The following is a 26,514-nucleotide window of genomic DNA, read 5'->3' on the forward strand; positions in this document are numbered from 1 at the left end:
AACACAGTATCCTCCATCACTGTTCCCAGCTCTTTGTCTTCCTCGTCACCCTAATATCACTCTTCTTCAGTGTGCTTTTCATATAAATAATTTGGCTATTCTGCCCTACACAAAATAGATATGTCTGATTAATTCCAAGGTAATTAAAACAGTTGATTTAGCAAAGCATTAAAATACAAATTAAAACATGGTCCTCTTACATATTTATGTTACACTGGTACTGTATGACATATGAATGGAAAAAAAAATAAATAAATTCCACTCATCAAAAAGATCTATATGCTCACTTGTGGTGATTTGTAAGAAGACTTAATGCACTTTAGGGGTCTGACCTAGTAAGGATTATCATGAAGTCTTACCAATGATGCAATATCCCAGATGTCCTTTAAGATCAAAGTAATACCTAAAAAAATCAAGTTCTATTTTTCTTACCTACCCTACCAAAGTTGTGTAATGTTGCTGATGGGTCTTTTTGTAACTCCTCAAGGTAAGAGCTTTAGAGTATAGTCAAATAAACAAATAGGTAAAAAGGTCATTTCCTAATGAAACTGGAAAACGTCACAAGGTTAAGGAAGGATGGGAGGAGAATTTTTAAAGGAATTAGGAAAAGATGTGTGCTCTGCAGTGACAATCAAACTTCACTTAACTAAAGCTGTGATCTGGGTCGGTGTCAAGTAAAACTGTTTAGTAAAATTATCCAAGAGCATTTTAGATAGTTAATGTAGAAAATTATAATCAAGTGTGACTTCAAAAGATACAAATTTGGGGCTGAATTCATTTTTTTCCACATAAGATGCCCTCACTTTCCCTTTGCTAAAGGTGATAAATACAACACTCAAGCTGCTTTCCATAGAGTTTAAAGATGTCAAACATCTCTCATTGCAGCTGTGAAGCAGGTACTTCTGGGCCACTTCCCTCAGTTATGAGCTTTCCTAAGCAAAAAGACTATTTGACTGGACATTTGATTTTAAGGTAGTACAATGTCTTCTACTGAGCTACAATCACCAGCATTATAGCCTTTACCACCTATTGACACAACACAGCTTACTTTAATAACTTTAAAGTATTTCAAGAAAAAAATGTCAGACTTAACTTTCTTTTTCACAGTTAAAAAAAAAAAAGATAACTTCAGATTTGCTTTAAAAACTAATAGAAATGTGGCTAATGTGGCCCATGGAGAAGTCAAACTGCTTCCTCACACTGTCGTCATTGAAAGAAGTTTGGCTTCAAGAAGAAGGAGTTTTATATGAGATGAAGCTAAAGTTGGAACAGCTATATGAAGAGGTGTAATAGTGTAGTTCTATGCTGCCTATGTAACATGTAAAAAAAAATCCAACAATCTGCCACTTGCACTAGCTAAAAACTAGCAATGTGTCTGGATAAGGACCTTGGTGTTAATCACCACTGAGTACCTTCATACAACAAAGACATAGGAATCATCATGACAAATAAGGATAAAAAATAAAAAAAGAAAGAAAAAGAAATGACAAATAGAGCAGAAATTTTGGTTTTGTGCATGTAAGCACCAAAATTTAATTATGGGAACTGGACAGAGTGGGGGAGCAGACATGAGGGAAGAAGAGGGCTCATCAGGGAAACGTCCCTGCCACGCACAGCAGTGACAACATCACATTACATCAAACGCTACATTTAGTCACAAATTCTTCTTGGTTGTTGATATAAAGCACTCTAGGAAAATCAACAGAGGTTCACCAGCTGCACCCTAGACAAAGATGAGGCCCAAACCTTAGTAGGGGCTTTCCTCATTCATCTACCTCAGCAGGGGGATAAAACGTAAAACACTTAAAAACAAAAGTTAGCGGATTTCACAAAGAGGAAAGAAGTTCTATCCAAAAGAAAAACAGAGTTCACAGTTACATTTTTTTCTACCAAGGACACCCCCAAACCCATTGACTAGGATGCAGCTACTTTTTCTACAAAGCAAAAGAAAAATAATGTGTACAATTAAACAGCGTCAAGGAGAAGAAACTGTTTTCCTGTCAGTCTTGTTTAACTGTGAACATTTTGTAACAATGATTATGAAGAGTGATTGTTTAGAGTCTACAGCTTCCTGTAGCCTTCTAAAATAGACAAAGAACACAGTGACTTGAGTTTTCTCTAGTGCTTTTACAGACAACCAAACCTTATCTAAGCTGTGCCATCCAGCGTCTGTGTCAATGTGCTTGAGTTAGCCTATTTGAGGTGCGAGTCGCCTTCGATTTCCTGCTTGCCACACCTGAACAAGAAGAAAATATATGGTGTCACAGCGGTCATCAGCCTCAGTATAGTCCACATTTGTTCTGACATACATCAACACAAATCTCAATGTGTTGGACTTTGTGAATCTCATGAGAATTTGAATGTGCTAAATACAATTATGTGATAAAAATGTCCTGCTCACATAATTACAATAAGTAACAATACATTTGATCTTGTCTCCACTGGCTCCCAGTCTGTTTTAGAGCGGATTTGAAGACTTTGTTGTTCGTTTTTAAGTGTTTAAATAGGTTAGGACCTTTATATCTTTTTAATCTCCTTCCACAGCCCTGAGATCTGCTGATCAGATGCTTTTGGCTTTCCTGAGGTCCAGATTAAAACAAAGGATTACATAGATTTTCTGTTGTTGCCCCAAAATTGTAGAACTGTCTTTCTCTCCTTATCAGGACCTCACCAGCAGCAAACATTTTTAAACTTGTTTAAAGACCCATTTTTATTCCTTGGCTTTTAACTCAGACTAAACTGTTGACATTTAGGCTTTGGTATTGTTTTCTGGTATTTGTCTAATATCCTTTTTGGTTGTTTTTAAGTTGTACAGCACATAAGTTGTACAGTTGGTCAGCATCTGCTTTGTAAAGAAGGCAATAAACTCATAGTCTCAACCAATGTTGAATTTAAACTATTATAAATTGGATGTTAAAGGATTTTGTAACTTGCAGTTTATAATAGATACAAAAGAAGTGGGAACAAATATATTTGCAAAAGGTTTAACAAGTATGAAACAGTACTTTTGAGCCAACACGGTGATTACTGAAGAACAAGCCAAAAAACTTGGCATATCTATGCATAGTGTCTAAAAAAAATAAAAATAGCTCACCTTAAAAATTACATATACATTTTAAAAAGTATCCGAATTTGTTGTTTTTAGGACAAAAGAAAAAAAAGATCTGACACAAAGATGCATCATTTAATTCATCTTTCTAGACCATGTCTGTCATCATGACAGAGAGCAGAACAGGCAGGAAACATCCAGAGACTTTTTACGACTTTTCCTTAAGCCTTTAAAAAAAAAAAAAAACAAACAAAAAAAAAAAAAACAAGAAAGCCCATCTAAGATGGTTCAGCAGTGTTGAAGAAGGTGGTCATATCAAAAATTCACTTAGAAGCATTTTAGAGTTACACAAGTTCTGTTTTTGTCTTGTAACAATATTTCTATTTTTGTTTGGATGTTTACAGACCAAAATATTTGCACATATTTTCCACTTCCTCTGTAAAGATAAAGAAATGAGGCTCATTTTATTACTCTTCAAGCAGAAGTTTCTACATAACTAACAAATACAAGTAAAAGGAAAAACTTACTTAGGAGAACACTAAATTTGCCTGTTAGTGTACTAAAAGATTTTACTGGAAAATACAACTTTCCTCGCAGCTTACCCAGAGGCTGGTCCATTTCGTGTCCTTTCATTTAACTGCTGGTCCAACTCGGAGAGCAACTTCAGTATATTCAGTGCAGCCTGTAGAGGTTAAGATCAGCTTGATTTATTCCCAAAGAAGTTAGGAAACATGCATGTATGCCTGAGAAACTAATTTTCAAGCTAGCTTCTCTTGTACCAATGTCGCTCAATGAGAAAAAAAAATTAACTTTTCAAGTCTTTCCTTACTGCTGCAAGAAAACCTCCCTTTGAACTACTGACAACCAATTATTGTTAACATATTTTTAATAGTATTTATTTTTCAGCAATTGCATGTTCACGCCTCAAGCATCCAAAACACCCACAAATAAAGGTTTCCTGTCATTTTTATCACGGTAAAGCTACGAGCAGGTATACTTGTGTTTATCATTTTATCTCTATGTCACAAAGTTTGTGGTCTTGTAAAACATGGAGAAGTTATCTTATCTAAAAAAACTGTATTTTTCTTAAGGAAAGATAAACTAACAGCTCATCTCTAGAAAATAAACTTTATTTTCATAAGAAAATGTGCTACATTATCTAAAAAAAAAACAAGATTACAGAAGACATTCGACTTTAACTTTACTTTCACGACTGCTGGGAGGGATCCAAAATTAACACAAATTCATGGCAAAACTTTAAAATATTGTTTGCTGCAGTTATTATAGCAGGCAATATTTTTATTTAGGGAAAAGAAAATGGGATGGCTATCTCTGAAAGATAACTACAAAAGAAAACAGACCATCCCTACTTGCCATCTGACATTGTCAGCTTAAATCAGTTACTACTGGTGTCTAGATATCATCTATGCATGCAGGCACTGTACTCTTGATGGCAGAAAAAAACTTTTTAATATGAGAAAACTGATTTGTTAAGATGACAAATGAACCTTTTATCTTGACATAAGCTCTGCTATCTTGAAATAAGGCACGAACTCCTGACAACAGCATTAAAGAATCATTTCAAGCATAGGCGTTCCCTGCTTCTGTATGCGACATTGTGTTTGCTCTAATAAGAGGTGTAGGCCGCACAAAATGTTCCTAAAAATATGTGGCTGATAAACAGTGGACGTCAACAAGCTCTTAAACCAGTTTTAAATACTAACCATATCATGACAGGATTCTACATCTTTTCCAATCCCATGACTGATGAGTGGTGGCTGGTTGGAGCAGTTAATCAATGACACAAATTCATTCTTGTTATTTTTGGGAAAATCCTTGTATTCCACCTGCAAACAAATTATAAACACCAATTCATTTGACCAAAGATGAACAAAAATGCCAGAACACGTGGGCTTTGTAAGGCCAGACATGTGAACACATGGTTGGTTACCTGCAAACCCTGCACAGATGCAAGATAACTGAGCTGTTCTGAGGGCCGAGTGATGGGTCCGTGAGGCAGCTGGTTCAAGTTATTTTTATTTTTCAGGATAGTCTCCGCAGTCAGTGATGTCCCAGCATAAAGCAACTCATTGGCAATCATGGCAGTGATTGTGGCCTTGCCTGGGTTGGGCAGGGCTCGACTGTAGTCCTTGGCATGGGATCCTGGGCAGGCTCCGACTGCTTGAGCCACCTCTGGCACCATAGGCAGGATACCTGCAGGCAGCTGTTGGTGGCTCAGGTAAGGCAGGCGGAAGTCCTCCTCCTTCGAACCTGATAAAAAAAAGCAACACTTCCTAAAAGGACATTCTAAAAAAAAAATACTATTTTAGTAGGGACAATTTTAATTGAGACTGACCCAATGTCACCTCCTCCACAGAGCCGGGTTCAAAGAAGGTCACTTTGCGTCCATCACTAGGCTTTTTCAGTGGGGTCTGATGTAAACAGAACAGCACCAGAAATATTAAGTTTATGAAAGCTCCGAGGTACATACATTTTATACCATGTGACGTATTCTCAAAAGTCATTTAATAACCACCAAACAGTACCTTTTCATCAGTTTTGAGTGCCGGTTTGGGAGGCTGGGGCTGAGGCCCTTTATATCCTAAGAGTTCCAGCATTTTCTCAGCTGCATTTCTCTTGGCCACCTTCTTACTCGGTCCCATTCCCTCTGCAGACCGGCCACACACTGTCACCTGTACCAAGACACACAAATGAAGGAACTAAATTATATACAAACAAAAAAAATGAAGAGAAAAACAAGACAAATACTGTTAGTCTTGCTGCCAGCATGCCTCTGTTACAGATGACTCACCTGCATGACAAACTCCCTCCGGCGTGGTAGACCCCTTTCTGTCACCATGCTGTACTCCGGCTCCTTCTCCTTCTTGGCCTGCTGGATCTGAGCCAAGCGACTGATGGGATTCATCCCCTGGCCATACTCTGGGCTGGTCTGCAGCTGTTGGCACGATGAGATGATCATTAGGTAAGAGTCTTTATCTCTGTTCTGACTAATCCCAAAGTCATTTCACTCGTTGCATTACTTTGATGATAGATTTTGTTTTCTTTTTAATGCGTGGCAAAGTCTTCTCCACAATGGGTATATGGGGTAGCCTCTTCAATTCTCCTAGCACTGCCGCTGCTGCCAGCTTCTTTGCAATCTTTTTACTTTTTCCTTCACCTTCTCCTGTGAACTCCCCAACTGTAACACGCACTAGAAAACTCTTGATGTGTGGAGGGCCCTCTTCTTTTAAAACCTGAGAAAACAACAAACCCCAATGAAATACAAGGTTAGTATAGGCATCTTGTGTACATGTTATACTCAATATTATGAACATATTCCCACACAAAGTTCTTGGATGACAACACAAATCCATTCAAACCTCAAAGTTGACAGGCAAGTTTCGTTTAAGTGCAATTTCAAACACTTGACTGATTTCTGATTTGTTCAGATTCTCCTCCTCGGGGTCTCCATTCATCTGTTTAAAGACAACATTAAAAATGAAAAAGTCCCAATATTTTACATAAAAACATTCTAGCACTACTTCATGCTAAGTGTACACTTATTTATGCATTTATTTTCTTACTACTGGCAACTGCTGCAGTATTGGCTCCTTCTGAAGAACTTTCAAGGCCTTGGCAGCGGCGTCATGTTTGGCCAACTGCCGTGTACGCCCCTTCCCAATGAACTGCTGACCTCCAACGGAAAGCTCCATGTGGTATATCATTGGTCCCACTGGAGGAAATGGATAGTAGTACCTGAGCAAATTAGATAGTTGTTTAATATTCTTGTTAATAATAAAAGCCAAAGCAGGAAACAAAAAAAGTTCTCGTGTCACTCTTCAAAGTAATGGAAACTCACTGTTGCATAGAGCGCTGGTACGGCCCAGGAGCCCGGACATTATAGTTGAAGTTTGGTGGTCTCATCACCGGGTATGGGTCAATGGGTTTATACACAGGCTTTTTACCAAGCTTTATACAAAGTGCATTCAACTCCATGGTATGTGTAATGCCATCTACTGCAAGACAAACACAAACAGACCACCATCATAAAATTATATTTGCATTAAATCCTCTCTCTGCTAAGAGTAAATTCAAGAGAGACCCTGACAGAGCTAGTGGGAACAGCCCACCTGGGTTCTTGCCTGTGTTTCGGGGTGTCCTTATGGTGGGTTTGGGAAGTGTTGTCTCAACAAGGGCAGAAGCAGCAGCGGAATGCTGGGCTTTCTTGATACTGGTCCCTTCTGCCTCCCAATGCTGATCTCCCAGAGTGAGCCTCACTGAGAAGATCTGCAAGAAATTCTCCTGCTTTAGGATTAACTTCACACATAAGAAATAAGTTACATGACTAGCTTTTCATTCTCACTGTACCTTGGAATGAGCTGGTCCTTGCTCAGAAAGCAACTTATACTCAGGTTGGAGCTTGTTGAAACGGGCTAACTCATTCACCAAACACATGGGGGTCTTCTCTTTAGGGTTTGCCATGTTAGATACTGAAAAGAACCAAAATATTCAATACAGCTAACCATCAAAGACGGTCATAAACATGATCAGAGAAGTTTGCAACTAGCCCCAATGACACTCAACTCATGACCTGGTGAATATTTGAAACCAACATAATGCAACATACTGAAAGGGGCCTAAAAATTTAAACACACAATGGCACTATACACCAAAAGCATATTAAATAAAAAAAAAATCCACCTGTTGTGGTACTATATGGAGTGGCTGAGCCCGCTGGGAGAGCAGAGCTCCTTATGGGCTGGCTGGCACTCTCTGATGGAAGGGCTCCTGTAGCACATGGGATGCTATAGCCAGGCTGCGGCTGCCCCATCTGTAGTGGGGCAGAGGCAGGAGGCATGGAGCTAGGCGGGCACTGAAACTGGAGCTGAGACATCCTTGTTGGTTTAGCTTTGTAGGCTGAAGTCAAGTCAAGATATTTACAATGTAGAGGGGACTATTGATTGAGGAGGTCTGAACTGAAGCTCTGCCTGGAAAAAGGGGAGAAAGAAATAAATCAGACATGTCAAAAACCTCTATGAGATGAATTGCAGCATTTTGAAATGACCTTTTTTAGAGGAAAAAAAATTAATCACAGGCACTGGTGGAACCAAATCCATTGGAGTGCCATCTATGGACTTGCTGCCTTGTCCAGGCCAGTCAAACAAAGACACTGACATAAAAAAAAATCCACCTGAAAGTTCTGACCTTTCACAAGTCATCTATGGCTCAAATCCGTTTCATTCCTTGGCCCTGTCACTACATTTTGCTAAGATAAGGTGATGATGTCTTTTAGGGGCCAAAGCGTAGAGAATATCTAACCTTCCAACTGAGGCGTTGGGGGACATCTGGATGACAAAATTACCCCTACACTTGGATCTCCAAAAGAGAAGGGTCATCTTATCTTTAAAAAAATGAAGGGGTAAGACCAAGTGGTCGAGCTGAGGGAATGAATTGGGACTTGAATTATAAGTCTAGAGTCCATCGTCCTTTATAATTTGTGCTAGTCTGAGCAACATTAAGATTTTCTTTGTAAACAGAAACACTGCACAGACGGTAATACCAATACAAATCACCCAGTTTGTTGGCAGTAGAGACTACTACATATGGAAGGAAAAAAACAAAATGTTTTAAGAAACGGTTTTACCACCATGCCTTACCAAGTAAACTTCCTTGTGCTTTGGTCTTGATGGTACAGAAATGAAAAACTCTTAGGATAAAACACCATTCTGACAGTTTATATTTCTTCATTAGTGATGCGATTGTTGTAGACAGTGCTTGGAAGCTAGTGACTCCAAAGGCTGTGGCATATATGGTTCACCAACTACTGTCATACATAATCTATTCAGTGACTTTTAATCCCTGTGGATAGGTACAACACCTTGTAAGACAGCAAAATTCTCACAAGATCTGCTAGATCATGATCTTACAAGAAGAAAATCTTGCCACACTGCCGTATCTGTTGCAGTTGTCTGTGGAAGTTATCCTACGTCTGGGTATCATACTGGCAACTCTGAGGGGATTTCAAACGTGAGGGCACTCCCTCCCTAAAAATGGTTAATGTAGATGTTTATAATGTTTACTAGAACTGGGGACTCATTTTTAATTGAAAAAAAAGATAAGAAGTCTGAAGGTTTCGCAATCCTCCTAACTAGCTCCATTCATAACGGTGACAGTTAATCAAATCACAAGCCAGGCAAACATTTTTTACAAAAAAAAAAAAAAAAAGATTTTGGGCTAGGGGGCAATGTATTCACAAAACTGATCAAATTCATTAGGATAAAAATATTTCACCATATAATAATGGTTATCATACTGGTCAACCTTGTTTTGGTGTACAGTGGGCCTAAATCGTGCCAGCAAATTGTGACCAGTATAACCACAGAGCCATCAGATCCCATCATTGATGAGGTTACAGATTAAGGTTTGAAACATTTTCCTGAAGTCTGTTACACATGCACAGACTGACTTGATTGACATAAAGGCTGATTAAGATAACACATATTTTTCTATAGATTGTATTGATTAGTGCCTAATTTCTGTACCAGTGAAATAGGTTCAAATGCATCTTTGTTTATGCATTACAACCTTACAAAAATACTGAATAACACTCATTTCATACCTGCTGTCAAAACCCATGTATTTACCGCTACAGTTTAAGTCCTGATGTATATGCTTTGGTTACTTATCCTACTGAAGCGACAATCTATTGCTAAGTATTGGTGACTGGTCGTCTTTACCACCTGCAGGATGCTGTTTAATTATACTGTACTGTAGACCTGTGTGGAGTCTGCAGTCCTCTCCATTCTTTCTATTTATTTGTTACCTGTCGGTAGTTCATGAATCACAAGTAGCGAACAAGACAGACAATGTAAGTATATGGGTGGTTACTATTACCCCCCTGGCTGAATTATGAAAACGGTTTCTGATCCTAAAATGTCTTTATATTATGTTTTTGGTGGGCCATTGTTGTGGGGACGTTCTTCAGCCAAGCTGAATGGTAAGGAGATCCGTTCCCCCTCCAGCTCCGCTGAAGCCTCGTCCCGTCCACATGGGAAAGAAAAGTTCTCAGAAAAAGGAGGATTGTCTTTATGTTTATATTCTCAACAAACTTATGTTGCTAACAGTAACAATTACTGCAATGCACGCACACACACACAAAAAACTTTAGTGGTTTTAGTTTTTTCCATATGAATACAGTTTTTAGATTTTTGTTCCATAAATTACATACCATTTTTAATGTAAAAAATGTAATAAAAATGCCGTCGCCTTTTCACTATTTTTTTTACTAATAATTTTCTCACTTGTCACCTTATTTCATAAATAAATCGTGAAAATCTCCCTCGTCTGGGTCAACATTGTTCAGGGGTTACACATCCTTCTGGACATAAACTCATTGTGCGATTCATTGTGTTTAGAAGGAAAAGGGGTTCGCACAACTCTGAAATTCATACTGCTCATTTGTTACATTTTAATAACTAAATCATGAAATTTTCATACTTTTTCTCAAGTCATAGTCGGTCATAGGAGGGGAACACGTCCTAATGTACAGTCGCTGGGCTACAGGGGGAAAGGATCGGATCTCGACACAACAGGAGCCATTGAAAGTCAGACGTCATCAACGAATTTACCATAAAACTCACATGCACCGACTTTTAAACGCACGAAGCTGTTGTGCGTGTCATAGAGGTACTTCAATTATTTATAATGTATCAACTTATACATCAGCCAGTCATAAAGCAAGATTAACCGGCAAGCTAGCGAGTTAGCCGATACGTGCACTCATAAACACCTCTTTCAAAAAAAAAAAAAAAAAAAGGAAAAAAAAAAATCCAAAACCTGTTTTGCACATCACCCAACTTGTTCGTTTTTCAAATACATCGAACACCTGTTTGGAGTGTACACCAATGTCAGTAAAAAATAAACTAATGAATTAGTAAAAACACAGCGCATAATTAAATCAGGCCGCCGGTAACTTCCTAAGATGACCGCATTAGCTAACTAGATTTTTCACTACAGTAGCAGACAAGAAATATCCTCTACAAAAATTGAAATAATACAGTCAAAAGCACAATGTGATTAAGATAAACTTACAACTCATAAACAGCAGTGTCTGACACTAATTTATTAGGCTGGTCAAAGACACGTCTCATATTATTTTCCTGGCGAGTCTGAGAGCAGCCAGTTAAATCGCTAGCTTGCTAGCTAACCCCGACAAGTATGCACAAAGTAAACCTCACCTCGTCGCCCCTTTGTTATTTTTAGTTACTCCATAAGACACAGTGGTTTGACGTCGATAGCTTTTGTTAATGGCCTGTTTCAGGAGTCAGTTTATGTTATTTAATATCAAAATAAGGCCGGTGAGAAGGTGAACATTGGGAGGACAGGGCAAACACTAAAGAGAATGGCACAGTCTGGATCCTGCCCAGGAAATGACGCCATCAGGGAGGAAGTACTTCCAAAATAAATGTAAAGTATTGCATTTTTTATTACTCAGCTGACGTGCTTGTATCCCATATTTTTATAATAATGTGGTCCAAGTCCAAAAATGTAAATATATAATAGGTGGTGGCAACACATAAACACATAAGAGTAGTACCTATTTAGAGTTATTGAATTTTAAAACAAACACAAGCAGTCTAAAAAGGTATTTGAAATTTTATTGATTGTATCAATGTCAAAAACATCTATTCATCCAAATTATATATAAAAAAAAAAGAAAAAAAAATCCACACAAATAACTATTAAGCTCATTATTATTATTATTATTATAAGCTAATAAATAGAAAATTGATCAACATTCACTCTAAAATATTGCTTCTATGGTCTACCCTTAAACTCTGTAACATGAGGAAAAGCACAGTTACTGAGGTGAGTGGTTCCTCCACCAGGTTACAAGTTGTAAGCCTGAAAGATGTTCAGAGAGTCTCTCAACATCAAATCACGCAAACGCCACAATGCGTCCACCATGGTGGTGTGGGCTCCTTTGCTCTTCAGCCAGTGAACGGGAAGCCGACTCTCTTGCTCTTTGGTCAGGTGAGCATCTCGCCTTTGAGCTATTGTGAAAACAGCATTCATTAAAATACTGTAGGTAGGTAAACAATGTTGACTTTTTGAGGAAAATTGTGCATTTGTGCTTTTGAAAAATACAAAATCAATTAAAGGTCTTTACTTATATATCATGTTACTTTCATCTCAAAAAAATGTTTCAATTTGCAAAACCCAATCACCACTTAATATCTAGGCAGATTATGTGTATATACAAACATAAACAAAATACAGACATACACTTAGGGAGATGAGAAAGAAGAAAAGAACTGCTTTCCACCACCTTTCAGCATTTGGTCCCACTTGCTGACGGTGCTAGACTCTGAATTTAATCCCTCAATGTACTTCAGGTAGGCCTCCGAGTGCAGTACTCTCTGCGTCTTTGGTGGTGGTGCCACAAACATGGGAGTGGTAGGCTGCAAATGTGAGGGCTGCCCCTGACCTGGATATGGTGGAGGAGCATGCTGCCCTGGACTGAACATCCCAGGCTAAAATAAAAAACAGCAATGATTTTATTTCATGAATTTGTAGCCAATTACAAAACTGAACTTCAGTCTTTTATTGTTAGTAAAATGCTTTTGTTTCACTTTGTCTAGCTTATTAAAGAATTCTTCCTTCGGATAACAAAAAAATCTAAATCTGGCATGATAAAGCACAGCTGATGGCATTATAAAGTGGACCTGTGTCTCCCTCAAAACAAGAGTAAATTGAGAAAGTATCTTCTGATGAGTCAAATTGCTGTTGGTGGGCAGGCAGAGATGGGGAGATGTGTACTGATGGAAAATTACAGCAGCTTGTACTGACAAGAATCCAAACAAAGCTGAACATACTCCCACATGATTAAATCAGGGCATGGTTAGTTTTCTGAGCATGAACAGAAATGTTCACCGCATTCTGACATTTTCACCCAGTGTAGCTGCTGACAGGCTGCAGAAGCAGGTTTGCTGGTGCTCCTCTGGTTAAACATGTGTGTGGTGGTGTTCAGGCTGGCTAATGGTTGATTGGCTCATTTGGCTTTTCCAGAATTGCAGCCAACGGCTACCACTTAAAGTGCTTGGAGAACAAATGCAGTTTACTGGGACAAGGCCAAGTGAATGCGCAGTCAGTGGTAACTGAGAATAAATTAAAACACTGGTTTTTGTAGCCTACTTGCTAGCTCAGTTCTGTGCAAGCAGACAGTGCTTAGTGCCCACTCAGCAGTGCCCAGTCCTGGCTGCTAACTGTTAACGCCTGTTTGTTTGGCCTGGATAGAGGGCTCCATCTTCTTGTGGCTTGTGCTAGCTTCTCATTTCACAGTGCATGCCAAATAGCCATACAGAAGGTAACCCCCCCACCCTGAGGAGATTGCACTCACCTGTTGCATAAAGTTTCCTTGTGCAGGACTTCCTGCCATCCCATTCATACCACCACCCATCATACCTGTTGGAAGTACAAAATTAAGCTTGTGTACATTAATCCTAAAAAACAGGCCAAATAAACTCATGCCACTTTGATTTATCTTAAGATTTACAATAAAAAAAATTACTGTGACTAAGTCAAATATATGCTGAATGTTAGTCACTTGTTATCAGTTATCACATGCATTATATGTGTGTGAAATGTGGATGTGTATATTAGGTGTGGAATGTGAATACATTTTGCCAGAGGTTGTTTGAGACCAGAGAACTTTAACTGCTCAGTGAGGAGTTCAGGCTGTGCAGCCCGTGGACCAGGTAAACCCCTCCAACAGGAGAGACACGACTGGATGTGACTGAGCAGGTGTGGCTAGGACAGTGGCCCTTACCCTGATGAGGCATGCCAGGGTATCCAGGCATACCTTGCTGGAGATGATGAGGAGGCAGGTGAGGACCCCCTGCAGGGTGAGGTGGCATTGGGGCCAAACTCAGCAAACCCTCATGGGGGCCCTGCATGGGCATGTAAGGTTGGCCGTAAGCTCCCATCATGCCTTCGGGAACAGGGCAAGGAGAGCACAACATATCCATGCATAAGTTTCATGCAACTGACTCTAAAACAACATGCACTACCACTACACACAGTGGCCCTTTTCACACATGCACCTTAACACATAAATGCTATGCCAATGTTCTGTGTAAATGTATGGTAATTTAAGTAACAGTAAGTTATAGCTACTCAACTTTTTCTCTTTATGCTCATCTTAACATGGAAAACTTAAAAAAAGAAAAAAAAAAAAAAACCTTAAACTTAAAAAAAAAGGTTCTTTTGTCAGCAAATAACCCATTAATTCCAATAACCGCCTGTTCAATCAATGCATCTCTTCTAAGATCCCTATTTAACGATAATAGCAAATTACAATGTTATTTAATTGTGGTTTTGTACACTTGCTCATTGTATGTTAGACTTGACTGTCATTTGCTTAAAATCAGATACTTCAGACAGTTCATTTTATATCCTCTTAACAGCTAAGCATACTTTATGTAATAAAGACAGCAGATCTGACAAAAAGTTTTTGCTGGAAATTCAAACTATGTGAATATTAAGACATAATAAGTAATTAAGGTTCAGTGTGTGAAAAGGGTAGACAATACAAATGGCTGAGAATGTTAGCAAAGCAAGCATGTAAGTTAAATGAAAATTAAAATAAAACAAAAAAAAATCAAGCATTTGCGGTTTAAAAAAAAACAACAATCATGCAGTCACTGTCGTGCAATTACAGATATGAAGTTACTGACAATGAAGCTATAAACATAAAATATGAAACAGCAGCAAAAGAAGAAAAATATGCTTTTATAATGTAGCTTTAAGACAAAAATGTTTTAAATGGTTAAAAAAAAAAGGATTACGGTTAACAGTCCAGCCTCATTTCCCTGCTGTCTCGTTGTCAAAACACTCGTGCTGTCTCTGAGAGGGGTTACCTGACACAGGTGTCATGGTCTGGTTTATCATTCCCATAGTGCTAGGCGAAGGCACCACCCCCATCAGTGCCCCTACAGGGGTACCTGCTCTAGGGGAAGCTTGCTTCTGTGGTGGCCTCTCACGTTCTTGCTGCTCCACTATTTTGGCTGCACGCTCTGAAATGTACAAAAAACAGTTATTGAGTTGATTTCAGTTCACTCAGAAAACACCGCTGATCCTGCAGACCACCATAATCGCACCTTCATACTCTGCTTTCTTGGAAGCCTCTAGGTTCCGCCACTCTGTCCCTACTAGTCGACTCAGCTCCCCAAAAGAAAAATCAGGGTGTCGAGCTTTGATGACCGCTCTCATTTCACTGCTGAACAGGATATAGCCACTCATGTTGATCTTCCTCTTAGCTCCTTCCTTCTTCGATAAGCCCTTCACCTTAGGAGTGGCCTTTATAAAGACACAAAGACGTATTTAAAAAAGAAAAAATACTAAACATGTCATGTATGAATATTAATAAAAGTAGCAGGTGCTTGAAGCCCTTGGGTATAAGATATGGGTTTGCTGGGTTTAGGTTTTCTGAGGTATGTGAATACCTGTGAAGGTGTGTATGGCATAACGTCCATGTCATTTGTAAGAGGGGTCTGCATCTGAGGCAAAGAAGGTGTCGTTGGAGCCTCTTCATCATCATCCATGTCTTCCATATCATCATCTGCATCCTCCATGTCTGCCAGTTTCACCTCAAGCTCATCAATTTTCTTGTTCAAAAAGGGGGAAGCTTCCTTCTGTGGCACTGTCAATTTCCTACAAATACAAAAAGAAACTGAGACTGGGGTAGAGACAGATCTGGTATGAATCAAAGTAAGTTTTCTGTTTAATTTGCAAACCTGAAGTAATAGATTTCATCCTCAGCCACTTTGGAAGAATACGAGAAGCGCTTCAGACCCTTAAACTTTTTCATTTGCTTCTCTGTTTCAATGTAGCGACTCTCACACAGCAGGACATCTTCCTCTGAATACTCTGTAGGTCTGCATGACACGAAGTCCTTAAAGGAGGACACAGTACATCTGCCTGAAAAGCAGATGGAAAAATAAAGCTCAATAATTTAAAAAAATTAATAAAAATGTTGAGAGTCACACTCACATTGTGTAGGAAGGTCTAAAATGTAAAATGTGGCCGTTTAGAGAAAAAGATTTAGCATTTTAAGGAAAGCACTTTACACTGATGGACTGTTTTAATGGGGGTTATATATATTACAACATCTTTTGATTCTCAGCAGTTGCCAGGCAACCAGCAGACTCCATGATGTTACAAGCAGAAGCCAAGAAAATGGTCAGATATATAGCAAAAAGACCTTGTAAAACATTATATATTCTTTTTGAGTGCTTTGGTTTAAATGTTAATTACTGACTTTAGAGATGATGTCGCCCTTTAAAAGAACCGTGCTAGAGGCTTCTTGTTTAAAGACAAGCCCCCTTTAGACATGCAACCGTTTCCATTAACCAGGTGACAACTGAACGTGGAGATGTTTTGTGTCAATCGCCCACCCGATGCATTTCTGTAACATTTTGTGAAAGCAGTTCTGCTAAGCAAACCCCAGTAACATATATACATATATACTTTCAACATGCCACAAGTCTCATAAACCTTGAGTCTATAAAGACTTCCATATTTTAGCTCACTTCAACTGCTGTCCAGTCTTGCATGAATAACTTTAATGAACATGCCGACTCTTTAACCTTAAAAAGCAATGAAGGAATGGTGAGGAACAGTGAAGGAGAAGTGGCCACTGTTTGAACGAACGAATGCTTTAGATTTGAACAGACTAATGAAGCCATCAATGTTATGCATCCTGTGTCTGAAAAAGACTTAAAGTTCCATCCATCTCCTCATCCAATTGTCAAAAAATGAATAATTTTTTTTTTAATTATGATGATTTGTTACTGTAAATGCTTCACACAAATAGCAAACTAGCTCACTGCAATACGTGAGGAAAATTTTTGGTAAGCTTGCCAAAACAGTACCTATAACACAAGTCATGGGCAAGGTCTCCTCTAGATGACTCAGAAACACTTCTCTCTTGTAGAACATTTTTGTGGGTTCGTGCTCCGTTTCCTCAGGATGAATGAAGATGGGTCCGAAGAAGAAGACAGTTCCATTCTGCAGCCACAGCTTTTCTAACCTGCAACCCATCCAGAGAAGTCATAAAACAGTTAATGACAGTTAATAGCCCAATAATATCTTTACAGCACAGACATAATTTCAGACTTCTATCCATGTAAAATGTTTTTGTTTTGTTTTCTTTAACTAAGGAGCAAAATATACCTCTACCAACCTGGCAACTCGAGGTTTTGAAAGACCATGTGACTGGATGTAAACACAATCGCCCAATTTAAACCACGTGTTGTTGTAGCGCAACTGTTCATAGTACTGGATGCCGGGCTCAGCTCCATTCATCTCCAAAGGGACATCCTCTCTCTCCTATATTGGTTAACATGTGTAAACACAAGACCGAGATGTTTATACTGTCACAATCTTTCATATGTGGAAAACTGTATTCCTCTGCCACCCAGCTCCACGTCAAGACAAAGCATGCTACTAACGCTAATTAATTCCCTGAAGTAGAGGCCAAATGACAATATGCGTGCTTGGCAACTAACCACTCGGGGTTTTAATTTCCTTTTTGTTCATACCTGGAAAACAGGTGTAAATAAAAAGGAAAATACAAATATCCTGCACACTGAGCTTGACTAGAAGCAAATGTCCTGATTCTGAAGAGACTACAAGATGGTGCCAAAGGTGCCATAATTCCTACATCTGGCATCAGCCCAGTTACTGTCAAATTGATCTTGTTTGTGTTTATTATTTACTAACACAATGACTCAGTTTCCACTGAAACAGGATGAAAAGGTTTACAGAGGAGCAGTAAGCAGCTTAAAGAAGTTATCAGTGGAATAAAAGTTAAGTCATGTGTAATAATATCAATAAAAAACTAAACTTTAAAGAAGAGCATTTTCTCACCTTGTCCACAAAACTACCACTATCTGCATATGACATTGCCAGTTTTTCCAGGTCGGGTTTGGCAAACATGGAGGCTACACGGACAACAGGAAGAGGCACCTCCCGAGGTACTAATTTCACAGAGCTCTCTGGCATGGGCCAAATCTTGATCTTCTTAAAGGACTTGTTCCTGGCAGTATAGCGGGATTCGCACACGTAGACATCCTCAGCTCTGAAGTCCTCGGGTTGCATTTTGAAATAATCCTACACGAACCAGAAAAGAAAACAATCCGATTTGCATTCTTAGATCATATAGAAATGAAAAGATTTCCACTTTTTAAGGATATTACCTTAACATTAATGACCATGCATTTGCCCAGAACTTTACTGATGGGTGCTTTGTTGTAGTAGTCGCCCTTGAAAACCTCTTTTTCCAGGAACTTGCGTGTGGCCAAGTGAAAGGTTTCACTGGGTCGGTAGAACCAACAGCCATAGAGCCACTTCTCACCTTCAGAAACAAAGACAAAAGAAAGATGTTTTTTTAAAAAAAACATATTTTGCAAAATCCATATGATTTATTTCAAAATATTGTTATTTAAATAGTTTATTTATGATCATTTCCATGTATTCTATACTGCATGAAATTTAATGTTAATTTCTATAAATAGGAAAACTGATCAAATGTAATGAGTTAGTCACCTGTTTCATCTTCCCACAAACGCTCAATACAGACAATATGAGGTTTCAGGTTTGGTTCTGATGGCTCTACATAGACAAAGTCTCCCACATGGTATGTCCTGTTTTCAAAGCTGCAATCCTGACTGTAAACACGCTGCGACTCCGACTCTGACTCCGACTGCCATGCCTCACTTGGAAGGTCCTTTGCTTTCCGATCCTCTTTAAATAGGAAATATTATGATGAGTTTAAATGGCACGTCTTGATAACATATTAAAAAGTCTTCACAGATGTGTAATATGTAAAAAAGTTCACAAACCTTTGTTTTCTTCCTCCTCCTCTTCCTCTGTTTTTTGCTTATCCTCCTCAATCTCTTTGGGAATTTTCTCCCTCTTTTCCTGATCTACGTCACTATGCAAGTGTTTTGCTGAGTAGTTGAGAGCAGTGGAGAGGAGAATCTCTCCGTTTTTACAGAGCTCATCCCTGATCTTAATGAAAAACTGCTGCAGCTCCACTGCATCCTCAAATACCTCCGAGTCAGTCCTGTAAAAAAAAAAAAAAAAACACATAAAATAAAACACTGGGATCAATTTTAGCCATCCATTTTACCTACTGCTAATGATGAACTGCCTCTTAAATTTCTGTTTAGATGTTTAAATTGTTCTCCCTAAAATATTAGAGAAATAAAGAGGGGGGAAAAAAAGTCCCACACCTGTGCAACCGCCTCGCCTTCTCTAGCACTTCAAACATGTGCTCCTGGAAAACATCCAGTCTCCTGTAACGACCGCGCTCCACATTCATCCTGATGATATCAAAGTTCAGTGGTGGCTTCTCAGGGGCCTTTGGATCCACAGCAGGGATCTCAGCCAGTGAGTCACTGTAGCATCGACCCTCTTCATCCTGATGGCCCATTATAGACACATACAGGTTTCTGATGAGCTCTCGCACCAGAGATCCCACAGCTGGAGGTCCAAAGTCCTCCCCTCCCTCCTGCTGCTTTCGGGTCTCCAGCAACACTCGATGCAAAACCAGAGCATCTCGATAGATGAGAGACTCTGGTTCGTTGTACATGCAAGCATTGTTGAACATGAGAGCAAAGTCCTCCACCAGAGCATCAACGTCTTGGTAACGTCCTGCTGCCATATGGCTTCTCAGACGCTCCATGTCGATGGGCCTCTTGATTGTAGCATAGTAGTCAGGCAACTCGGCACGAGAGGGTAGACGGAGGAAGATAGTGCTTAAACGCCGACCTCGGCGATCAGTGAAGTTTCGCACAGCATCGTAGAGCTCATTTAACCTCTGCTGAAGAGGAGTGAGGTATTTTGACTTCTTTGGAGAAACACCACTCTTTCCTAAAGACAGAAAAGTTAACTTTGAATTAAAAAGACTGAGCACGACAGGGAAAAGTTGAGAACAGCTAAATTAGAGCATTCAATTCAGCACAAACCTCTACAAAGATCAAATTTTTAAAAAGACAGTAGCCACTCTAACCAGTCTGCAATCAGGTGATCCAGTAGGTCATCATTTTCAGAGTAGGCATTTTATTTGGCAGATTGTAGTTTAGATTGATGTTTTTCTTTTTAGGGAAAAGTTTATACAAAAAGCAGCCAGGTTTTCAGAATGTGATCAGCAAAGTCTTTGGTTATGTCTAACAGCTCAGCACAGACACACACAATTAAAAAGAATATTTATCAAAATAAAGGATTAAAGGCTGAACTAAGAAAAGCAGGTCAACTAAAATATGAAAATCACTAGGAAAACGTACTTAATTTCAGTTTAGGTGACCCCACGTCATCTTCATCAGGTGGAGGGCCCAACTCCTTGCGCTTGTCTTTCAGTATCTTCTCCAGAATGTCAGCATCATTGTAAACCTACATAGACCAAACATTTTGGTGTCAATAGTTACTAAAGTTTTACTAAGGTAACAACATAAAAAGCTGTATATTCTTTTTATCCTGGGAGGGAGGCGTTGTACTGCTGACCTGAGATCCCTCCTCATTGTAATGCCGGGCGTTTCGGAACATTAGCCTCATGTCCTCCATCAGAGCCTCCTCTGTGGTGTAGCGTTCAATGCGGATGTTGTGCTCAATGGTTTTCAGGTCCATCGGTTCGAGAATGACTTTATAGTAGTCTGGATAATCCTTCTTGGATGGTTTAACCATGAAGAGATCACAGAGACGTCGACTGGTGCCTGCCTCCCTGGCCTCAGTCACTGCAGCATACAAGGCTTTCATTCGGTTCTTCTTAACATTTTTCTTGTGGCTGTAAAAAGATAAGTGGGATAAGAACTGGCAGGATAGTAACATGAATACTGAAAAACAATTAAAAAAAATGCCTAAAAATACTGACAAAATAAAAATTAATGTTTTGTTATTAAGCAAAATACAAAATGATGATTAATTTGGCAGCATTAATGAAATGCATGCTGATACTTCAAATCTCAAAACCTTTTTCTCTTGATGCTTCCTGTATCAGATGACAAAATGCTGTCTCCATCTTCATCATCTCTCCTTAAAAGTTCCCTCTTTTTTGCCTACACAAAAAAAGAAGGAAAAGAAATATACAAAACTTCTATTTTAAATTAAAATTCCAAGATAAGCTTTGTTTTTTAAGCATGACTAGGTACTGAAGCCATTTTCCTGCCTTGTTTCACAACAAAGTTCACAAGTAAGCACCTGCATGATCTGCTGAAGCCTGAAAGCCCGTTTGTAAATGCTTGAATTAGGCATGTTGTAGCGCTTTGCATTCTCAAACATCAAATTGAGGTCCACCTCAATCTGCTCCATGTTGTCGTACTCGCCATTCTTCATCTTTGCCCTAAAATTTAAAAAAACAAAAAAAACTATTTAACATCTTAACTTCTTGTAAAGCTGTTATTTTTTGGAAACAAACTGAATCATTAAATGTGGCTTCACACCACACAAGCATTAATGGCTGCTCCTCACCTGATTTGTTGTAAAGAGATAGGCTGTTTAATCTGCTGGTAGTAGTCAGGATATTCCCTGCGAGAGGGCAGCTGCTGAAAAGGTTCAGCAAAGATCTGGCCCTGGTTATTCCTGGCCCCCCTCACAGCTTCATACAGCTGGAAGATTGGGTTGCTCATCTCCATACTGGAACTCTGACTTTCAGCCTCAGACTCTCCTTCATCATAACATACAGAGCCTGGAAAGATGGATTTGATAAACTTTCAGTTTTTAAAAACACAAACGCGGTTTCTGTTCCCAAAATGGCTGAAATCTACCTGAAAGCATGGGGTCGTCCTCACTCTCTGAGCCATACTGAAGTGCTACGCTGACGCCAGAAAGCCGATCCCCCTGTCCAGATCTGCGATTTCTGAATAGTAGGAAACATAAACCATGTCTTAAAAAAAACTTTTTCTGCCTTGGTTAAATTACCTTTTCATTTAAAATAAATAAATAAAAAAATAAAAAATAAAAAAAAAAGGAAGAACACATTTAAAATCAACAAACTTGTTACGTCTACTACTGTTTAATACCTGATGCGGAGGCTTGATTTTGTGGGCTCTGCATGTTCAAGTTCAGTCTTACGCTGTATGAAGACTTTCTTTATGGTGTTAGCATCCTGTGCAATCAGAGAACAACAATTAATATTTGGGGCATCATAAAAATAAATAAAAAATGAATGACTTAATAAAAAAAAAATTTAAAAAAGAAAAAAAAAGGAGAGGGAGGGGTACCTTGAAAACCTGAGATCCTGGTTCATTGTATGTTTTGGCATTTTTGGCCAACAGGTCAATGTCCTTTGCCATAGCATTGACATTTTTATAGTACCCAATCTGTAGGCATAAAATAAGTGGGCTGAATATAGTTTGACATCAAGCATTTGTAATCTTTTTTATGGGAATGATGCACAAAAGCAAACAGTAATAAAATGAACTGATTACCTGTATTCGCTGCGCAATCGCTCTCAGATCTATTGGCTCCTTTATAATGGCATAGTAGTCTGGGTATTGCTATGAAAACCAAAAAGTGTGTGTATGAGAGTGAAGAAATTAAATTGGCAGGGTAGAGCACACTTAATGTGTTATATACTGTCCATGCTGCTGCCTGAAAGTACTGAGAAAAATCTAAGAAGTCTCACCACTTTAGAAGGCAGTTTCTGGAACAGTTCGCTGACTAGTCGTCCTGAGGGATCGTTGTGGGATACTACAGCCTCCAGAAGTTGCTCCAGCACTTCCTTTAAACTGGAAGCTGATGTCTTAGAGATAAATATACAAGTTTAAGGTTCAAAGTTTTCCAAAAACTGTTTTGTTGGGTTTAAAAAAAGAGAGAATGATTAAGGCGTGGTGACTCTGGCTATAAAAATAAAATTTTCCAGTTTTAATTGATTTTTTCCCTTTTCTTTCTTAAAAACACATGATTTACGTATTTATATGAATGACTGACAGTAAGAAAAGTTCACTTTTTCACTGTATAAACAGCTTCATATGTTGCACTGAGATATGCAGCACAACTGCATCCCTGATCTCTTTCCATCTGGATCATTATCATACAGCACACACGGCAGAAAAAAATGACGATTATCACAAAAATAAATCATCAGAAACGCAAAATTCGATTGATCAATTTTATCGATTAATCGCCCAGCCCTAAGAAAGATGCATCATCTAATATTTGTCAATTGTCAACACCTAATTAAGTTAACATCTTCCTCACATAGTACTATAGAAATAAATGTAATGAGTACAAGAACTTACCTCATCGTCAGCTGATATTCCTGGATTATCCATCATGTCATCCCCATCATCATCATCCTCATCTCCGTCTCCAGGCTGCACAAACTCACTCCTTGTTTGCATATAAACTCCCCACAGCTTGCATGCTGCTTGAAACTCTTCACTATCTCTCTGAATTGTTAAATACAAAGAGGGGATAAGATCTGATTATGAGCAAAGGCTCTGAAACCCAGACGACATTGAACACAACTACATTTGCAGATGAAGCTTAAAAATACCAATATCCTTTTACACTGTACATTCTGCAGACGACTTATCCTTTACATTAGGAAACCAGTAACAGCGTTGTTTGACACAGTCATCGCGTTGATAATAAGATGTGTGCGAGTGCTGTCACACTAAGTTCATGGTTTACAGAAAGAAAAGAAAAAACAACACACTAGTTCACATGACTTTTTTCTAGAGGATTTTCTATCCCATAAAGGTTTCTGGTAGGAATGACAAACAGAAAAATGCTCTATTTTCTTTACCTTGTAGAAAGATCTGGCATTGTTGAACATGAGCTGAAAATCTGTGGTAAGCTGCTCCACATCATTATATTCTTCTGACTTCAGCTTGTACTGAATTTTTGTCATATCGATCGGTTGGGAAACCACTTCATAATAATCAGGCTGATTCCTGAAAAAGAGCAAGGAACATCAGATGTCACCACGTTCTCTTCGATTAATCATTACATTATTTGTTGAGATAATTTTTTCAGTCATAGTTCACATCACTTGATAAAGAGAAAAATGCACTACTTTTGAACATTTATTTTTTTAGCTTTAACATTCATTTTGTTTAATTCTCTTCTCCCTTCTAGGCTTTGCTTTTTCTCTTGGTTGAAATTTTAAAACTTCAGAGCTGCTGTTTGTTTAGCAACCTTAGGCCATGGAGATCATAGATTTTGATTAGAATTCACCAGCTGTCCACATGTCAATTGCCTGCAGCTATCCAAACTGTTATGAGCAATATTAACTTTTTCTATGATGCATATATTCATAATTTATTTCACCATATCCAACTGAAACATTAATAAATAAACAAAGCTTACTTTTTGTTTAAATGTCAGCCCTTTCCATTTCATCTACTATCAGTTCAACTTGTGTAATACAGAACTTTGACATATCTTCCTGTTTGAGTAAAGAAATAAACATTATGTCTTTTCTTCTTCAGACTGTCCTCATGAAGTTGGGTCCTTTATCAACTAGATTCTGCTCAAAATTAATTTTTTAAGTGAGTTTATCTCAACCATTGTTACATTTGTATTACTGTAAGATCAAGCTCGGTACTGTGTAAAATCCAACGACTGATTGCTTTTTAAAGACAACTTTATTTACCTAATTTTTTTTATATAAATGGCTGAGTACATACATAACATATCTTGCTTGTAGTCGATTTTATTGTTTGTGTGGGTTTTTTTTATTATTATTATTATTTACTATTGAAATTTTTGTTTTTCTCAGACAATTTGGGCATTTTACTTTGCAAATTTTAGAATTTTTGGGCAGCTTACATAGATAGTTGAATTGCCATATGCAGAGGACAGTTTATTTCATTAACAAGCGTATGCTGTAGGCAACATGGAGTATAAACGCTATTACAGTACCTCCTCTTTGGAACCCTGAGAAAAACTTCACAAAGTTGCCTCCCATGATCATCCTTGTAGTCCCTGACAGCATTGAACAGCTCATGACATACAGCAATCTGAAAAGCAAAAATATTATGTTTAAAAAACAAGAGACAAACAGAAAAACACCAAACTATTTGTTAACAAATGATACAGACCGCACAGTGCGCGCAGATCGTTATCACACTCTGTGAAAGCCTTACTGTTTATTCATTTAATAAAAAAAAGAAAGGTGCATTAACCGTATCCACAGGGGGGACATTGGAGATTCTCCTTCTTTTTCTGCCACTTCCAGGAGTAGAGGAGGAGGCATCATCGAGGTCTCCTCCTCCGCTGACACTGCTGGAGGGAGAAGTGGCTCGTCTTCTCTTGGAGCTCGCTGACATCGCTGCCTGGTTTAACAACAAGCTAACCCGATCTCTACAAAGCAAATAATGAAATAAATATCAAACCTAACGTATATTTGGTTAACTCAATTTGAGCCGGACGGCCGTCGTCAACGCCCTCATTAATAACAAGCCAAAACTAGAAAACCACTCAATGATTCGCACAGTTAAGATTTATGAAACAAAGCAACCGGACAAGCAGCAGTTAGCATTTTCTCCTAGCGGACTTCTCACTTCTCAAACAAGGCAGTTTAAAAATGCGAAAGTTCCCTAAAACACAGGAAAACAAGGTGACATGAATTCAAACATTAACTTTATTAAATAATCTTACCGATTATAAGAAAAAAATCGGTGTAATTCCCTGAGCAAAAATGTGTGATAGCTAGATGGCTAGCTAGTGTTTGAAAAGTCCAGCCCGGAAGTTGGGGTTGTATTGTGTTCGGAGGTAGACTTAAAGTGGCACCTTTGAAAGTGCTGACCCCTGTCGTTTAGGAGTATTAATGCACTTAGTAGTAATAGAGATGCTCAATCAGGGGATCGGGACCCCTAGAGGAGATCACGCCATACTGTTTGGGAGTCGTTGTATGGTTGTGATGGTTGTGTCCATTGTAGCCTAGTTAAAAATGCTCTGAGTAGTTATTTTTCACAAGGTGTCTTCGTTTTTTGGCTCTGTAGCACAGTGTTTCTCAACCTTTTCAAGTAATAACGAACCAAGAGTAAACAGGTTGTCATTCATGATCCCCCACTCCACTTTCTATTGGACACCACAGACTTTCAGGGATCTAGCGACCCCTAAAAATGTTTTATTACCACAGCATAAAGCACTCCTTTATTACTTCCGCCAAGACAGTATTCTGCAGGGTTGGTTTGTCTGTCTGTCTGTTAGCAACATAACTTAAGGTGTGGACAGATTTTGATGACATTTTCAAGGAAGTCTCAGAAATGGAATAAAGAAGTGATTAGATTTCGGGGGTGATCCAGATCACTACCTAGATCCAGGAACATTTTTTAAAGGATTCTCTCATATGGGGAGATGAGGATAATTTTGCCATTAGAGCTTCTAACTCAGAAATAATGCCTACAATTACTGGCAAAATAATAATAATAATAATAATAATAGCTTGGCAGAGT

The 26,514-nt window shown here is 38.7% G+C and overlaps 2 protein-coding genes across 7 annotated transcripts; both read right to left on the reverse strand.

Moving 5' to 3' along the window:
- Positions 1-1,502: 1,502 nt before the first annotated feature.
- Positions 1,503-11,462, reverse strand: stau1 (staufen double-stranded RNA binding protein 1). 2 transcript variants are annotated; one of them, XM_041980534.1, is made up of 15 exons: positions 11,287-11,462; positions 7,751-8,037; positions 7,418-7,539; positions 7,192-7,336; positions 6,909-7,065; positions 6,634-6,805; positions 6,430-6,525; positions 6,091-6,303; positions 5,862-6,005; positions 5,596-5,742; positions 5,406-5,481; positions 5,001-5,320; positions 4,774-4,896; positions 3,652-3,731; positions 1,503-2,236 (listed from the first exon to the last, which is right to left on the reverse strand). In XM_041980534.1, the coding sequence occupies exons 2-15, from the start codon at positions 7,941-7,943 to the stop codon at positions 2,194-2,196; spliced, it is 2,031 nt and encodes a 676-aa protein (XP_041836468.1). In that variant the 5' UTR covers positions 7,944-8,037; positions 11,287-11,462; the 3' UTR covers positions 1,503-2,193. The 2 variants fall into 2 exon arrangements, with proteins under 2 accessions (XP_041836468.1, XP_041836467.1); XM_041980533.1 differs by having other exon boundaries at positions 7,180-7,336.
- A 230-nt stretch (positions 11,463-11,692) lies between these two features.
- Positions 11,693-25,821, reverse strand: pbrm1l (polybromo 1, like). Of its 5 annotated transcripts, none has more exons than XM_041980338.1 (30): positions 25,715-25,821; positions 25,240-25,417; positions 24,977-25,074; positions 23,859-24,006; positions 23,350-23,499; positions 22,734-22,850; positions 22,537-22,605; positions 22,330-22,428; positions 22,129-22,214; positions 21,874-21,965; positions 21,578-21,794; positions 21,308-21,449; positions 21,080-21,165; positions 20,615-20,894; positions 20,398-20,503; positions 19,345-19,984; positions 18,952-19,175; positions 18,656-18,853; positions 18,307-18,464; positions 17,978-18,220; positions 17,292-17,437; positions 16,981-17,138; positions 15,844-16,027; positions 15,553-15,760; positions 15,208-15,406; positions 15,052-15,123; positions 13,878-14,039; positions 13,449-13,513; positions 12,378-12,582; positions 11,693-12,102 (listed from the first exon to the last, which is right to left on the reverse strand). In XM_041980338.1, exons 2-30 carry the CDS (start codon positions 25,381-25,383, stop codon positions 11,939-11,941), a joined length of 4,860 nt encoding a protein of 1,619 aa, XP_041836272.1. In that variant the 5' UTR covers positions 25,384-25,417; positions 25,715-25,821; the 3' UTR covers positions 11,693-11,938. The 5 variants fall into 5 exon arrangements, with proteins under 5 accessions (XP_041836272.1, XP_041836270.1, XP_041836269.1 ...); XM_041980336.1 differs by having other exon boundaries at positions 13,911-14,039; positions 14,968-15,123; XM_041980335.1 differs by having other exon boundaries at positions 14,968-15,123.
- Positions 25,822-26,514: the final 693 nt, after the last annotated feature.

This window comes from Melanotaenia boesemani, chromosome 3 (assembly GCF_017639745.1).
Source record: "Melanotaenia boesemani isolate fMelBoe1 chromosome 3, fMelBoe1.pri, whole genome shotgun sequence".
Classification (NCBI taxonomy): domain Eukaryota; kingdom Metazoa; phylum Chordata; class Actinopteri; order Atheriniformes; family Melanotaeniidae; genus Melanotaenia; species Melanotaenia boesemani.